This window comes from Hemiscyllium ocellatum, chromosome 8 (genome assembly GCF_020745735.1).
Source record: "Hemiscyllium ocellatum isolate sHemOce1 chromosome 8, sHemOce1.pat.X.cur, whole genome shotgun sequence".
Classification (NCBI taxonomy): Eukaryota; Metazoa; Chordata; class Chondrichthyes; order Orectolobiformes; family Hemiscylliidae; genus Hemiscyllium; species Hemiscyllium ocellatum.
The window spans coordinates 92,040,321-92,058,559 of NC_083408.1; the positions used below are offsets into that span (position 1 = coordinate 92,040,321).

At 38.0% G+C, this 18,239-nt stretch overlaps 2 protein-coding genes across 2 annotated transcripts in view; one reads left to right on the top strand and one right to left on the bottom strand.

The window, feature by feature from the left end:
• Positions 1–1,645: 1,645 nt before the first annotated feature.
• On the top strand, positions 1,646–12,863 carry LOC132818389 (ubiquitin thioesterase OTUB2-like). Its single transcript, XM_060829367.1, has 6 exons — positions 1,646–1,763; positions 5,476–5,568; positions 8,882–9,000; positions 9,935–10,019; positions 10,404–10,598; positions 12,364–12,863. Exons 1-6 carry the CDS (start codon positions 1,752–1,754, stop codon positions 12,571–12,573), a joined length of 714 nt encoding a protein of 237 aa, XP_060685350.1. The 5' UTR covers positions 1,646–1,751; the 3' UTR covers positions 12,574–12,863.
• A 400-nt stretch (positions 12,864–13,263) lies between these two features.
• ddx24 (DEAD (Asp-Glu-Ala-Asp) box helicase 24) overlaps positions 13,264–18,239 on the bottom strand; it is a 29,424-nt gene continuing 24,448 nt past the window's right edge. Inside the window, exons 7-10 of the mRNA XM_060829365.1 lie at positions 17,931–18,006; positions 17,489–17,677; positions 15,056–15,185; positions 13,264–14,087 (exon numbers count right to left, since the gene is read on the bottom strand). Coding sequence (XP_060685348.1) covers positions 13,849–14,087; positions 15,056–15,185; positions 17,489–17,677; positions 17,931–18,006 — 634 coding nt within the window. The 3' untranslated portion in view covers positions 13,264–13,848. The remainder of the gene's footprint in view (positions 14,088–15,055; positions 15,186–17,488; positions 17,678–17,930; positions 18,007–18,239) is intronic.

An 18,239-nucleotide genomic window follows, 5' to 3' on the forward strand; every position in this document is an offset into this window, starting at 1 on the left:
ACAGCACCAGGGTCCTAGGTTTGATTCCAGCCTCGGAATCTGTGTGGAGTCTGCACATTCTCCCCATATCTGCGTGGGTTTCCTCTGAGTGTTCTGGTTTCCTCCCACAGTCCAAAGATGTGCAGGCCAGATGAATTGGCCATGCTAAATTGTCCATAGTGTTAGGCGCATTCATCAGAGGGAAATGGGTCTGGGTGGGTTACTCTTCGGAGGATCTGGGTGGGCCGAAGGGCCTGTTTCCACACTGTACGGAATCTAATCTATCCTCACATCAGTTTTTCTTTCTTGAATTCCTTTGCTACAGCATAGTTCTTTGACAAGTTAGTGAATGTTGTGACTTTTAGCTTGAAAACAGCTTCGTACTTCAGTACATTTAGCAGAGTTACCATTCCTGTTTCTCACTCACTATTGCCATATTTAAATAGCTCTTTTAACTGAAGCAAAATAGTGCGGGTGCTGGAAACAAACACACAAAAAGTTGGAGAAACTCAGGGGATCTGGTAACATTCGTGAAGAGAAAAACAGAGTTAGTACTGAATCTAATATGATTCTTCTTCAGAAAGTGCCTTTGCAACACAACCTGTATCATCTGCTTGATCCCATATAGTCACAGAGATGCACAGCATGTAACAGACCCTTCAGCCCCACCTGTCCATGCTGACAGTCTGATACATTGAACAGCAGTTATAAAGGTTGAAAATACACCCCAAGTGTCGCCCACATTACAAGCGGCTCAACATACCGCCCTCTGACAATGATCTCTCACTCACACGCACACACTGATCGCAACAGACACGGACTGGGACACATCTTCGGACCGCCTTCCTGCCGCCAACTGCTCTGATTGGAACATCCCCCCAGCCTGCAGCCTCCCGCTGCTCTGATTGGACCATCTCCTCGGCTCGCAGCCTCTCCTTTCTCTGATTGGACCATCTCCCCAGCCTGCAGCCTCCCGCTGCTCTGATTGGACCATCTCCCCGGCTCGCAACTTCCCGCTGCTCTGATTGGACCATATCCCTTGCCCGCAGCCTCCAGCTGCTCTGATTGGACTATCTCCCTTGCCCGCAACCTTCCGCTGTTCTAATTGGACCGCCTCCCGTTCCCTCAGCCTCACACTGCACTGAATGGACCGCCTCCACCCACAGCTCAGACTGGATCACTCTTCCCTGCCCCTTCAGCCTCTTGCTTCATTGATTGGACCTCCTCTTCCCACACCTCAACTTTTCCCTGCTCTGATTGGATCACCTCCCCATCATTCCGCTGTAGCCTTCCGTTGCCCTGATTGGACTATCTCCCCTTTCCTCAGCATCTCGCTGCGCTGATTGGACTATCTCCCCTTCCCTCAGCATCTCGCTGCTCGGATTGGACTATCTCCCCTGCCCTTAGCCTTGCGCTGCGCTGATTGGACCACCTCCCATCCCCTTAACGTTCCGCTGCTCTGATTGGACTATCTCACCTTCACTCAGCCTCCCGCTGCGCTGATTGGACCACCTCCCCTTCCCTCAGCATCTCGCTGCTCTGATGGCACCACCTGCATCCACCCCTCAGCCTCTGAATGGCCCGCCACCTGACCCCCGGCGGGGGCCAGGCCACTGATTGTGACTTGTCCCCGCGTCACTTCCTGCAGTCGGGTAGGCGGGGTCAGTGACGTCTCCCTCCTGAGCAATGTGTCAATCGCGGGCTCCGTGCTGCATCTCAGTGCACGGCAGGAGCTCAGTGCCCACTGTTTGTCCTCGTCTACTGTGGGTGCAATGGATGGTGCAGTAAGTCTGGGGGATTTCCCCATCCCCCCTCACTCCCTTCTCTTAACCCCGGCCCACCTTCCTGCCAATGTGAGGAGTAATCATAATTCCGTAGGATGGAGTTGGGAGGTGGGGGTAGGGTTGTGTTTTGAGGAATACAGCTACAGGATGGATGGACTGAGATGAAACAGGATGGCTGTTGACCACTATTCCCCAGTAGATTTTATAGATTAGTTGTCACCGTCACAGCACCAAGCCAGGGAAAGCGTAACCAGTTCTGTTGACCAAGATACATACCCTTCCTGTGCTCTCACCTGTCCTCCGTGAAGCAGTGAGCTTGAAGATGTAGTTGTCACCTTCGTGGCTTGTCCTTTGAAGTGTGCAGGAGTTTTGCAACAAGTTAATTGTGGTGTGAATTTAAAATGAAATGTGCTTTCCTTAAACCAAGGGGAAAGGTGTTGTTCTTGTGGGCAGGTAATATATTTCCATCAAGAAGCGCAGCCTTTGCAGGAACTGTCAGTCTGTCAGTGACAGACAGCAACTGTGGATTAACAGTTAACATTTCAGATCTTCTCATGAAAAGCCACAGACCTGAAATGTGAACCTGATGGATACTTTGCTTTGGTAAACAGGGTCAATGTTGCATTTTCTTTTTATTTGTATTATGCAGTTGTTTATACAGTTATATTGTATTAATAAAGCTACACTGTATTGGTTCAGGGTTTACAGATGTTTCTTTTGGCGTTTGTTAACTTTTTGTTCTAAACTGACTCCATTAATGTCCCATAACCCTAATGTCAGCACTACATCGTTGTGAAAAACCGACTCCATTAATGTCCCATAACCCTAATGTCAGCACTACATCGTTGTAAAATTTCCATTTTTCCCACCTAGCTATTCTTGTAGGCTTTCGGTGGGATTGCCAATTAGATTTGAAGCTAAACTCCAATAGTTCAGTGTTCCAACCCATGCACTGAATTTGATTACTTGAAATTTTGTGGATTTGTTGTGCTATGTGGTAAAAGTCTGCCGTGTTCAAATGTATTCTTTGGGTGGCAGATGCAGTGGTTAGTGAAGCAATTGCTGATAATCTTTGCACTAATCTTTTTGCATTCATAAGAAAAAGCATACAGTATACCAAAGTTTAGTGGGAAGCAAAAAACAGGAGAGGATAACTCTAAAAGAAATGACAGGGGAGAAAAGATGAAATATGAAAGTAAGCTATTTAGCAATATAATAAAAGAACTCTTGTAATTTTCTTTTAAGATATCTAAAAGGAAAGAGGGGCAAGAGTGGACATGGGATCCCTGGAACATGAGGATGGAGAAATAGTAATACAGAACAAAGAAATGGCAGAGGAACTGAATAGATACTTTGCATTAGTTTTCACAGTGGATGACACCAACACTGTACTAGACAGTCAGGGGACAGATGTGAGTTTACTGGCCATCACTAAGAAGAAAGTGCTAGGGCAAATGAAAGTTCTGAAGGTAAATAAATCTCTTGGACCAGATGAACTACATCCCAGAATTCTGAAGGAGAAAGCTGAGGAGATTGAAGAGGCATTAGTGGTGATCTGTACACTGAATCACATGGAGGGTATCACAGCACTGGAAAATGGTTAATGTAACTATTTCCCAGGGCAGAAATAGCTAACACGAGGGATCATAGTTTTAAGCTGGTTGGAGGAAAGTATAGAGGGGATGTCATAGGCGGGTTGTTTACAAAGAGTTGTGAGAACATGGAGTGCATTGCCAGCAGTTGTGGAAGCAAGGTCATTGGGGACACTTAAGAGACTGCTGGACATGCATATGGTCACAGAAGTTTGAGGGTGCATACATGAGGATCAATGGTCGGCACAATATCGTGGGCTGAAGGGCCTGTTCTATGCTGTAATGTTCTATGTTCTACGTAACACTCCTGTTTAAGAAGAGAGGCAGTAGACAGGAAACAACAGGCCAGTTGCCTGACATCTGTAATTGGTAAGAATTTAGAATCCATTAACGATGAGATTGCAAAGTATTGGAAATGCTTGGTAAAATAGTGCTTAGTCAGCATGGCTTTCTGAAAGAGAGGTCATGCCTGACAAATCTGTTATAATTCTTCAATGACGTAGTGAGCAAGTCAGACAAGGGAGAGCCAGTATACCTGATCTGTTTGGATTTCCAGAAGGCCTTTGACAAGGTGCTGCACTGGAGGCTACTAAATAAGATAAATGCCCGTGGTGTTCGGGCCAAGTTATTGGCATTGAAATGGGATTGTCTGATTGGCAGAAGTAGGGATAAAGGGGTCTTTTTCAGAATGGCAGTTGGTGACTCGTGGAATTCAGCAGGGATCTGTGTTGGGATCACAACAATTCACGTTCTACATTAACAATCTGGATGAAGAAACTGGGGACGCTGTTACTAAATTTGCAGATGACATAAAAGATAGGTGGAGGGGTAGGTAATTGAGGCAGCAAGGAGGCTGCAGGACTTGGACGGGCTAGGAGTATGGTCAGAGTAGTGACAGATAGAATACAATGTGGGAAAGTGTGAGAATATGTACTTTTGTAAGAAGAGTAGAGGTGTAGTTTGTTTTCTAAACAGGAAAAAGCTTTGGAAATTGAAGTACAAAGGGACTAAGGAGTCTTAATTCAGTTAGGGTTAACATGCAGGTACAATTGCAATGTTAGCATTCTTTTCAAGAAGGCCAGAACACAAAAGCAGAGATGTGCTGCTGAGGCTGTAAAAGACCATGTCCGACTGCAATTGGAACATTGTGAGCAGATTTGGGCCCGTATTTAAGAATGAGCTAGCACTGGAGTGGGTGCAGAGGAGGTTTACATGAATGATATTGTAGATAAAGGGATTGTCTAGTAACAATCTATTGGACTCTATAACGTTTAGAAAGATAAGGGTGGGAGGAATCTGATTGAAACTTACAGAATACTGAGAGGCCTAGACATAGAAGATGTTTCCACTAATATGAGAGACTAGGACTCAATGGGACAGAATCAGAGGGAAGGGGTGACCCTTTAGAACTGAGATAAGGAGGAATCTCAGGAATTTGTGAAATTCACTGCTGAGGAGGCCATGTTATTGAGCATATTTAAGCTAGATAGATTGGTACTTGATTGTTGAGGAGGGGTGGGGGGAAATCAATGATTATGGGGAGGCGACAGGAGAATGGGGTTGAGAAGCATTTCGGCCATGACCAAATGGCATAATTCAGCTCCTATGTTTTGTGGTCTTATCTCTGATAATCTGCATTTCTGCACAACATGCTGAATAGGTGCACTGAAGGAAAAGAAAATCACCTTTACATTATTTTGAAAGACAGTGGGTAATGGTATGAAAGTGCTCACTATTGTAGTTTCTTGACTACTTGTACACAAAGATTGCCTGCCCTTTATATTCTTGTCAACCCCTTGTTTTATTATCCAGTATTCTGTGCAGCCTTTAATATCTCTGTGAAATCCTGTCATCTTGAGTGGTTAATGTTTTCATTGCTGTTCCACTCATGTTTCCTACAAGAGGAAAGGTGGAAATCAATCACTTCTAGTTTTTCTGCTATTTGTAAACTATAACTCATAGAATATAAGCAAGGAATTGATTGCAAAAGATTTGTATATTGGATCTTTACTCAGGTGTCAAAATGCACAGATTTTCCTTTGTGAATTTTAAAAAACATTTTCTTCTGAGTACTAATTTCCATGCTTTCTTAAAGTTGTCTTTTTCCTTCTGTTATGTAGTTTGGATCTGTTTCTATTGTCTCTGATAAAAATGATATAATCGCACTTGGAGAAGAACATCCTGAAGATAAAGTTTACCAAAAGAAAGTGCAGGTATGATATTGTTCAGTTATAACTCTATGATGATGCTTCTATTTACCATGGCATTCACTAATTGTGGCCTGGAGTTTATGTTATTGCTTAAGCAAGACACCCACTATTAGTTTGAATGAAGGCTATCCACAAACAAGAAACAATTAATATGAGGATAGATCCATTTGCCACCTTAAGTCAGTTCTGCCATTTGATAAAATCGTGACTGATCTGCTTATAGCCTCAGTGCTGTTTCCCTGTCTGTACTCCATACCTTTCATTCTCTAGCTGATCAAAAGTCTATTTAACTTGATCTATATATATTTAATGACTGGTCGCCGCTACTCTCTGGAGATCATTCTAGAGACTAACTTTGAGAGAAAAGAAAGCATTCTCTTTATCTCCCTCTTAACTAGTTGTAATTGTAAAACTTCTTTATAGACTCCGTCTTGGGGAAAGGAAACAAGTTCTTAGCATAAACCCCCTCACACCCACTCAGGATCTCAAACATTTCAATCAAATTGTTTTGCAATCTTTTAAATTCTAATGGGTATAGGCCCAGTCTGCTCAAACCATCTTCCCAGAAATTTGTCCCATGAAAATTCACTGATCTGCTTCTATTGTAATTATATTCTTTCCTAAGTAAGAAGAGCAAACTGCGCAAAACATTCCAAACGTTCCCTCATTATTGCCCTGGTAAGATCTTTTTAATGTGGTTTTCTTCTTTGCCAATGTTCCTTTAAAACAGCTAGCTGGTGACAATGATGTTTTGGCTGGCAGCAGTGGGCAGGTAAAGAGCCAGTCACATTGGCAAACCAGAAAGTAGAAACCTATTAATAATCTTCACTTTTAATTTACATTAAGGTAGAAACTAAAATAAAGATGAACATTTAAAAAGAGATTCAAAAATCATTTTTTTTTCGTTATTGACAAATTTAATACTCCACAAATATCAAATTAGGTTTTCAGGGCTGCTAAGAATAGCACTAATTATTAAGTTAGTACACTCAGTTACACTTAATTCAAGAAAATGTAGGAAGTGCAACTTTTTGTCACTTCAGTTGATTTTCCATTGATTGCTGTCTGGGGTTAGAGAGTACAAATACTGACAGCAACTTTGGATTTCTGCATTCGTCTGCACATGTGCAATGCAGAAGTTCACTTTCAGAGGTGAATTGAGAGTGAACTCTGAACAGTTTTACCATTAAGACTGTAACATCTAGGCCAACATGTGCCTGCAATGTTATATTAAGGTCTTTAACCTTTTTGGACAGCTGTGAGAAGAATATTAATTCTCTGTGCAAAAATGCCTACAGTATAAAACTATAGTGAGAGTCAGATTGGTATCTGCGTATATTAGTCGTATGGGGCAAGTCATGATACTGCCATTTTTCAAAATTTAAACTTTACAAGTTAAATTGTGCCTAATTTCTTAATTCTGTCCTGTAAACTGTTCTGGAAATCTATTGTTTGATAGCATCTTGTTTGGTCCTACATGCAGTAAACATGGCATTGTAGTAGTCTATGTACACTTAAACATAAATTATTAACAGGTTTTTCAGGATGTTCGGAGGTTCACCTCTGCCAAGCTGGTGGGCCAACAGCCTGTGCTCCAAAGCTTTTCTGTTTGGGCACCTGTCAATAAGTATTGATTAGATAACACAGATTTTTTTTAAACACACACACACCTAACAATGCACTACACACTACAATTGAAATGGACACATGACTTTAATTACCCAATCATATGTATAAACAGATTATAATATGACCTACATCCGAGTTGGGCACTGAAAAACTAATCCAAGAATGAATTACTAGTTTAAGAAATTCATGGGCTTCACATTATGTCCAAAGTCACTCTACACATTCTTTATGATCAGACTGATTTCAGAAACTGGATAGATTATACAATTCCTACAGTGGATGTGTACATTTCTCTCAATCAGAACTGCAGTGCATTTTTAAAAGAAAGACTTGTATCATTGACCTTTTGGTTCATATGGACACCCAGCCAAAAATATCCACTCTTGGAATTCTTGCTGGACTTATATAAAAATCACATTTGCTTCATATACAGTCAATCTTGTATCTTTAACATATTATCACATCTAAAGTCAGCCTATTCCCCCCAGTCACACTTACATGCTTAAGAAAGTTGAGGAACAGAAGGCCCTGATTCTTAACATACAATAAGTATAGCAGCTTCTAAGAAGAGAGAAGATTTAACTTTTTGGGTATGGTCAGAACTGGAACATTGTACCTTATGAACTTGTAAGGTACTCAGGTTTAATAACTTTGCCAGTTATTTATACTTCAAACATTATCTTCCTTTACAGATGCTGTCCAAACAATTACAGTTTTAACTGTTTTCCTTCTTTTTAGTGTGTTGGGTTGTTGCATTTTGTTTTCTTAAACCCTTCAGTCCTGAATACTGGTTCTTATAAATCACTTGTATGAGTGAGACCTGGCTCCTCAAACCTCCTGAATGTTGATTATTATTTTAAGACTCAGGTATATCTTTTGTTAAGGTGTCCGTAATTATTTTTCAATCATACACCATTTTCAGCTTTGAAAATGGTCAAATATTAAAAACGATCTTTATTAAAAATAGTGAACAATTTTATCTAACTTATGCAAAGAATTTAATTGTAGTTATTGTTTTATAAATGACTCTTGTAGTTTTTCCTGGTCTCATAGCATTTTTCAGATTGTCATTCCAATGCTTGCCTGAGCCTTTAAGATTATTTATCTAATAGCTTTTTCTCTCATCTCCTGGAAGGGTATTGTTAGGACTTCATTTTAAAACATCGCATAATCATATATATTTTAAAATAATATATTGGGCTAACAAGCTTAATTACCACGGTGATCAAACCAACAAACCTTTGTGTGGTATGTGGACAGGTCATTAACAACTCTCTAGTCCAGCCAGTTTGTAAATTTAATAAGCATAATAGCTTGACTTATGATGATCCAACCATTTAACAAAGCTTCAACAAAATGTATCATTTGTCATACTGATAATTCAACACCAAAACTTCAACCTGATTTTTTTAAAAAAATGTGGCTCCAATGTGAAATTTCCAAATACTTTTGCTTTTCTCAGTACATCTTTGGCTTAAAAAAATTGCTGATTTGCTTTTTTCATATGCATTCCAAGACACCCTGCAACAAAATTCCTAAAGGACTACTTTCCATTTATTGCTGGAAAACCAATGCTGATTTCATTGGGTAAAGGTTTGCAGCAAACTTCATGCACGTATAACTTAAACATTGAAAGAACTGAATTGGAAAGTACTTGTTAACTTAAATGTGAGTTTTTACTTTAAAGGATATCAGTCGAAAATATGCCTACTTCAGAAAAACACTTGGTGATGGCAACTGCTTTTATCGAGCACTAAGTTTTGCTTACTTGGAATCGTTACTTGGAAGTAAAAAGGGAATACAAAAGTAAGTTTATTTTATGGTCATTGCTAATAATGTATTATGGTAAGATAGTTTGAGTAAAAAGTTGTATGAACACAAGGTCGTGATGCAAATAAGTTCAGATTTGTGTTTTTAAAAATAGAGTACATTAGTGATTGCATTTTCTCCAGTATGGACATAAGCAGGCAGTCATGTGCACAAGTTATTTCTAATGAGTGCCACCTCCCCTTATAGACATTGAATCTTAATTTATACAATCAACAGAGATGATGTGAATGCATTCTAATCTCAGGCAGATAGGAAATAGCTGAGCAGATTCCTTTATATTCTCACTGTCTCTGTAATCTCTTCCAGCACCACAACCCTCATGTCTGTTCTAAGCTAGTTTGGGCCATTTGTGCACATTAGATTTTAATTGTTTCTTGGTACTTTCAGTGGCCAATGCCATTGGTTCTGGAACCCTACTCATTATTTGTTTGCATCTGCTTTACTTTTGTTCTGTTAGACACTCATTAAAGCTCACCTCTTTAATCAAGCTATTGATGATCTGATCTAATCTCTCCTTATGTGATTTATTTTGTCAGAGCATCATGAGGCTCTGTGGGGCATTTTATAATGGTAAAGGCACAATCTAAATATTTTTGATTATTATAACATCTCAGTGTGGAAACTCTTAATGTTGATTACTGGGTTTTGTTGTATTATTTCAAAATGTTACAACAGAATTATCAAGAAATTGGCAAGGAAGAGCACTGTTAATTTAGAAGTTACTGAAAGTCAAAGATTTTGAATTTTGTCAGGATTTTTTAAAAACACATCATGAAGATACTAATAGCCAACACATAAAACAGGTGTGATGATTTTCTGACATTTAGGAATTAGTGAAAATCCTCTCAATAATGTTTCTGGCGTTAGCTTAAATGCTAATCGCTACTTATCTGAATTGCTTTCATTTTAGACTTAGAAAGAATTTAATGCGAAGTCGAGAAGAACTTTCATCTGCTGGATTTGCTGAAAGCAGATTTGAAAATTCATTCACCACAGTGAGTATTTCATTTAAGAAGAATTGAAGGAAATGACAAATTTGAAACTTTTGCTGCTTGTGCCTTTTGACTGAACGCTATAAAATAATTAACAAGGGATTAATTTCAAACCCTTACTCAGAATTTGAGATATTGCAACTCTTTCCTCTCGTGCAAGCTATTAGTCACAGATCTAATTGTTTGAAATAGAAGTCCACTGGTATGGCTTTAGTTTGCATTTGTCTTGGAGTGTTATGGCCTTTAATTAAGAAACTTTTATTGATCAAAATATGTCATCTACATTTTCTGTTCTAATTTTGCTAAGGAACTTCTGTAGTTGCTTTTTACAAAAATATGCAGTGATGCAGATAGCATTGACACCCCTGTTTGGTTCTCTGGTTCTAGTTCATGGATATGATTGACCTGGTGGAAACAGATGGTTCGGTTTCAAAACTTCTTGCTGCTTTCAACGACCATGGTGTTTCAGATCACCTAGTACAATACCTTCGACTGCTAACATCTGCATACTTGCAGAAACGGTCTGAGTTCTTTGAACTTTTCCTTGAGGGAGGTGTAAGTGTTAAAGATTTCTGCACTCAGGTAAGTTCCAGAATTGGTTATGTTGATTAATCTACCAAACATTAATTTCCCTTTAAAATCTCAGGACAGAAAAATGTTTCTTGCTGAATACTAATAAACAGTTCATTTAGCAGAATTGGAAGTAAAAGTGTTGAACACTTAATATGGATTAATCAGTACACTACCAAAGAAATGCTGCACATTAAAGATGCCATCATTTGGATGTAATGTTAGACTAACCTTACTTTGGCTTTTCAATTAGTTGAAAGTAGAAGTAAGATTTCCTATAGATACCTGGATATCACTAGGTTTCAATTAAACTATCACACCGGTATATCAAAAGATGGAATATGAGAAAAGTTTTGGAAGTGGACAACCATTACTCAATGGAAGTGCATGATATTTTTGGGAAAAAAAGTCATGAAGCTAAGGTAGATGATAAATGATTTCAGCACTTGTGCTTTTTATACTTGCCAAATGTGTTGTCTTATTTAGGATTTACTTATTTTCAACTAAAACACTAATAATCAAAACGAGCTTTGAACCTAAACTTGGATCCAAGTTAGGTACAGCTAATTTTAAACATTTCAATACTCAGCCTACTTGGGCACGCAGAAAAAGGGGAGAATGTCTGATCTTAAAGTGGTTGGTAAACCTTTGAAGTGTGGGCAAGAAATATTATATTTAGGACCATATATATTATATTGGAAGGAGGTGGTTGTTTCCAGCCCTTTTATTGTGCTATTCTACTCATAAGCAATTTCAGAAATATTGTCAGAAAGACAAGTTTCACATTTGCCAAGTGACAAAAATAACTGGTGTCCTTGATCTTGCTTTAGTGAGTGGAGAGGATTTTTCAGTGTCACCTTTGAAATTGACAAATAACTTTTCATTTTGCTCACGAGTTGTCAGGTATGGTTTGTGAAGCATGATTTGCACAGAAATCCCAAGAATGGGCTTGATATGAGTTTTCCTCATTCTTATAGAGATCCTAAAGATCTTTAGGTATTATTTGAAGAATTCTCCTAGGGCTTAATGTTTCTTCTTAACATATATTCCCAAAGAGATTAGCTAGTCACTGTTTGAGAACTTGTTATATGCACTAATAACATTGCTGGAGTTTAAATGGACAGACAAAGGTGCTACGTCCAATTATTTTTATACATCACCTGTTTAGAGGTGATGATTTCCTGAAAGCACTTTGGACACTCATACCGTATTTAATATAGATATATAAATCAGAGAATCCCTAGAGTGTGGAAGCAGTCTATTCAGCCTATCAGGTCCACACTGACCCTCTGAAGAGCATCGACCCAAACCCAACCCCCTACCGTATCCCTGCAACCCCCATGACCAATCGACCTAGCTTGCAGATCTGTGGGCACCCAAAGGAAACCCACACAGATATAGGGAGAATGTATTCCAACTTCCAAATTTGGAAGATGGATAGTGAGGAATAGAATAGAAATCTCTTTTCTTTCTCTCTTAATAATCTGTCCAGTTCTAACCTATAATCTACCTAACAGCTTTCCTTTTTTCTCTTTGATGATTGCCAGCTGATTTCTTTCATAAATTCTGATTCCTGCATAGAAATGATTATGCTGAGATTTCTGTGCAAAAATACTTAGTCAGATGACACACATTGCTGGGTATCTGACTAAAAAAAGACTGACTTTGGACATGCTGGGTGTAGTTAATTTCAATGTTTCACGTCTTGAAGTCGAGCAGAAACAGAACTTTCATTTCCACTGTATGAAATTACTAATGCCAAGTTTCCCTATTGTAGGAAGTGGAACCAATGGCTATAGAGAGTGATCACATTCATATCACCGCGCTGACGCAAGCACTGAGTTTACCAATCCAAGTGGAATATATGGACAAAACGGACACTGAAGTTAATCATCATGTCTTTCCTGAAGGAGCAAGACCTTTAGTTTACCTACTTTACAAACCAGGCCATTATGACATACTTTATAAAGCAAATAAACCAAAATAGTCTTCACCTTGCCTTGTGAAATCCGTCAGTTATAGTGCTTGGAACAGGGATGAGGGAAGAGAAACTCATTTTTGATAAATTTATGATCACAATCTTTAAACCACCTTTCTGCACAATACAAAATGAATGTACATTCCTCATGAAAATGAAAGAGTTAATTTAGTATTGTTGTCATAATTATAAAGCATGGTTGTAATCTACTGTGTATAAATATCTGTATCTTTCAATATAGCAAATAATCCATTCCTGATAGTGGCTTTTTCTCCTTTTTCCTTTCAATAACCATTTCTGTGTCATTTTATTTATTTTTTGATCTACATTGAAACAGTATTCATATAGAGACTTATCCTTCAGAACAAAAAAAAATCCTCCTTACAAAGACAGGTGAGACTTGAGTCTTCACTAGTCCAAAATTTTAATGTTATTGTGAATTTTCTATCTAGTAAAAAAGTATACTTTATTGTAGGTAAAAACAAAATCAATGCAAGCACTCTTGTAGCAGATGAAACATTTTGATTCTTTATGCAGAATAAGCAGATGCAGTAATATGGATTTTGATCTGCAAATAACAATCATATCTAAATTGAAATGCAAGGATTGGAAGCATAACATGTAATGGTATAACTATAGTGAAAAATGATTTTCTACTTAAGTATATATTCATAACTATCACAATGGCTTGTATTCTCAGTTAATACGTGTTTGGAAAGTAAATGGTTATAGTAGGACCAAATTCTTCCACATAAGCACTTTACCATCTGAAACGGTTCACACTTTTGGATTGTACTCATCAGCACTGTGAAACACAGAAGCTTTTTATCTTAATGTTTTAAGTTCTATACTACCAAGTATTTTTAAGTAAAGTTCATGAACATTTAAGTCTTTTCTGCTGCTCTTGCATTTCAAGTAGTATTTATTGTTAACAATCTTACAGTTGTAGGAGATGGTATTTTCTGTAGGATGAAACGTGGCATCTTATTGACGACTTGTTCCGAGAGTGACTCAGACTGGTTTAGCCTTGCTTTGTTTAGTAATCAGAATTCTTAGAGACCTGCCTTGCACATTCTGAACATGCTGTTTATTTGCAATGCTTTAAGATTTATATCCTCTGTGCTTTGAGGATGCAATTGATTAAGATTTTGAATCTTCATATTGAAGACAATAGTACTGTACAAGTTCTGGGTTTTTATTAAATGCAATAAAAAGGCATAGCCACTGAATTATACACTGGTACGAGCTTGTTGCATCAATTATTTTAACAAAAGAATACTTCTTTCATTGTATTTGTTCACACAACTTATGCTTTTTTGCATTTTTATGCTTTTTGACGGTGCTTAAAGCAGTTTCTTGGCTGGCTAGTGGTAACTTAGGCAATGTTAGCCTACCAAATTGTGTTGGGTACTTAGTCTTCAGGTAGTTCTTAAACACTGGTTGCAAAAGCAAATATTTCAGCTGTTTCTTCATTGCTTTTAGCATCCTTTGCCTTTGCTTTTCATCAGTGTTACAGCCTCCATCTAAAATCAAGTACACAGTGTCAATGTCTGTTAAATATGTGCTTTAATGTTCATAGTTCAAGCCTATTATTGGGCTCTTAATTGTATCAATACATTTGAATTATTTTCCAGTGTGATACTGGAAAAGCAGATCAGGTCAGGCAGTGTTTGAGGAGTAGGAAAGCTGATGTTTTGGGTGTAAACCGTTCGTCATGAATGTTGGGGGTAGGGGGTGAAAGGGGTGGAATAAATAGGAGGGTGGAAGTGGAATGGGGGAAGATAGCTGGGAAAGTGATAGGTAGATGCAGGTGGGGGGTGATAGGGCAGAGTGGATAGGTGGTAAGGAAGATGTCAAGAGGGCAGTGCCGAGTTGAAGGGTTGGATCTGGGATGAGGTGGTGGTGGACGTGGTTGGGGTTGAGGGGAAGATGTAAGATGCACAAACTAGTGAAGTCGATTGTTGATGCTGTGTGGTTGAAGGGTCCCAAGGAGGAAGATGAGGCATTCTTCCTCCAGTTGTCAGGTGGCATAGATTAGAGAGTGGAGGCGGCCCAGGACTTGCATGTCCTTGGTGGAGTGGGAGGGGAGTTGAAGTGGTCAGCCACAGGACAGTGGGGTTGTTTGGTGCGTGTAACCCAGAGATGTTCCCGGAAACTCTCTGCGAGTTGGCGTTCTGTCTCCCCGATGTAGAAGAGACCACATCAAGAGCAACAGCCATCAATAACTTAATCAAACTGCTTGAAATGGGAAGGAGATAAAAATAACAATGATGAGGGGCTGTGAAATGATTGGTTTCCCTAAATAATTAACTGGTTCAATGTTAACCTAATAATCCAGAAAGCGTACAATACTGCTTGGCAAGGTGATAATGCACCACTAAGATCCAATTTGTTACTGTCTGTTCATATGCATCTTTTTACCAGATTATCTATACCGTGATTATTAATACAGATTTTGGGCCAAAGTATTACACTGTTTGTAAATACTTACCCATGAGGACATCATCCTCCAAATCAACTTCAAGAGCTTCAGCAGCTTGCTGAAACCAATTGTTATGTTGCTGTGCTTTATTGTGCTGGTATTCCATCTTTTCTATACTTCTTGCTATATTAACACGGGCCTGTGAATAGGTAAAGGAGTGGTTTTATTCTGCCTTGTTTTTCCAACTGGTCACTAAATAAACAGTGCATAATTTTTTACTGAAGCCTTAATAATAAATTTTACAATAACAATTGAGACTGATTTTATGAACTAGAGTAAATGTCGTAGTTAAATAATTTAAAATGCTTTTTCAATCTCCTAATCAATGTAAAAACTGATTTTCACCCAAGCCAATAATGAGCTCAGACAAAAAAGACCAGCCTCCTTCGAGCTATTTTCATTATCTCCTGTTCAGATCCATTGAACTGTTTAGGGTTAAGTATTTATAAATATTTTGAAGGTTGAGAATTTTTCATCAAGTGGCACAATCTTCCCAAAGCCTTTCTACCATTTATCTACAAAGGCACAAATCAAGAATGGGATGAAATACTTCCAATTTATTTACACATAATTTTTGGTTTATCTTCACTTCCTAATATTCACCCCAAATGTACTTAGCTGCAATTATCAGTTTTATTTAAAACAATGCTCAAGATACCACCATAAATAAAGTCGTCTGCTTAATTTCACTGATTTTGGGACAAGTACCAAAAAATGTTTACTACTTAAAAAATGTTCCTTAAAAATATCCTAAACCCATGCAAAGGATGAGTTGACAACAACACCACCACCTGTAAGATTCATTCCACACTGCATGCCACTCTCCCCTCAATATCAAAATCACGAAACTTCCATTCTAAATGAGACAGTGAAAGTACATTCACTACCCAGATTGCAACTGTTTAGGCATGTGGTTCATACAACTTTTTGAAGGCCTTTTGTGTTAGCTAAAAATGTTTTATGAACAAAAACTAAAGTTTGGCTTGGAGGAATGTGCTAGATAATACTTAATTCTAACTCAGTACAAAATATGGAGATCCATCATCACAAGAGTTTTTGCCATTCTTCACTATTTAAATACAACTAATTAGGAATTAAGGCACTATTGCCTCAGATGCCATGGATGGTATATAATGAATCTAAATAAGAATAAATTCTATTCTTTTGAAATAACGAGGTAAACCAAAACTTTACATCACAATATTCATCCCAAATTTACTTAGCTGCAATTACCAGTTGTATTTTAAAAAATTAGTATTAATATTTTTGATACCACATTTATTTAGAGAGCAAGTGCTATTTGAGGACTTGGGTAGGCGTTGCTGAGCTCGCCAGCAGCAGGGACTGTGATTACTTCAACCCCCGTGTGTCTAACACACTCCTTTTACAGTAGCCACCCCCAAATTACAGTTTGTCTCAAATTGTAGGGGCGTGTTTGTGCTATTTGATGTTTTTACCTTAACTCTTCACAGTATAGGTATAATTTAATCCTGAAGGAGAGCATGCATGACATTAGGTTTAATTCAAATCAACACACAGTGGATTTGATTCGATTTTAACAGTTTTGGCAGATAATTTTCTAGATTAATGTGTTGATGAACCATCTTGATTGGGTTCAGTTGTGTGGTTACAATTTCTACAGAGTTGATGGGCAAGAAGCTCCAAGATTTTGATCCAGTGACTATGCAACAGTGAAATATTTTCAACTCAGATGGGGTTGGGACTTTTGAGGTGTTCACATGAACCTGGGACCAGAGAGGGAACCCTATCCATATTATTCATTAAGCTATAGGACCTTCAAGTCCCGTACCCTGCTAGGCTGAAGTTAGAAAAATTTAACATCAAATCCATGAGAGTTTATGGAACACTGATTCAACTGCAATAAATCAAATCTCTTTCTAAACCATTACTTGGATTGACACTACTGTAAAGTAGCTTTTGTTTTACAATGACCAAAATTGATATTCCATTCAAAATGTTTGTTTACTTCAGAAATGTTCTAAATTGGACTTTATTATAGTTGGAACAGTAAAAGTTACAGGATTTAATAAAATTAGGTCTCCAAATATAATTAGCCAGCACCATTGTTCCACTAACTAAAGCAAAACTTACTTTTACTTTAAATTTACTTTAGACATTTACCCAAATGTCAAGTAAATCAATTTGTTTTTCAAAACATTAATAACAAAAGCACTGGTCAGCATACTTTCCATAGAGTAAAAAGTGAGGTCTGCAGATGCTGGAGATCAGAGCTGAAAATGAAGAAGGGCTCTGGCCCGAAACGTCGAATTTCCTGTTCCTTGGATGCTGCCTGACCTGCTGTGCTTTAACCAGCAACACATTTTCAGCATACTTTCCATGACCAGGTTAATTTTCTAAAAGCTGATAAGGAGTCAAATCTGATATGGGAAACTGGAAAAAAGATGATGTCTTGACATTTACCTTTATTTCAGACATACATTTAGCTTGTACTGGAAACAGAGGAATATTTTCATCTTTGCCCAATGTCTTGCAAATCTTTTTGAAGTGAATCATATCATTTGGTCCAACTAACATCAATGCGAGACCTGCTTTTGTGGCTCGAGCTGTTCTCCCACTCCTGTGGACATATATTTCACTGGTGCGAGGAACCTATTAAAAAAGGCATATTAATCTTAAATTAGGATAAAATTGATTTTGGATTTGAATCATTTCTGTTATACCAAAGTCATATTTATATTTTACCTTAGTTACTGTTAAAACAACAAGGAGTAACTATGATACAACTGTCAAACTTATGGTGAATAATACCAAATTGCAAAATGATTTATTTGTAAATGTTCACAACCATAGATAATTCCAAACAAAATCCAAGCAAGCATTCAGATTTCATTTTCAGTCTCACCTGATAGTGAATAACATGCTGTACATTTGGAATATCCAGACCTCGAGCTGCAACATCAGTGGTTAATAAAACACAACTGAAATATAATAAGAAAGACAAGCTAATGAAAACATCTGGACTGAACGTCCAAGTTTCCACAACAAGTTTGGCAACAAAAGCATTACCTTTCAACCAGCCAAAAACAAGTTCCTCTTATCCACCCTTTTTATTATTCCCCAATTTAAAATTTATACTTACTGGATTCAAATTTACTATTAAATTTGCTCTAATTAAATCCCAAAATGAAAATGTGAAACTTATTGAGAAACA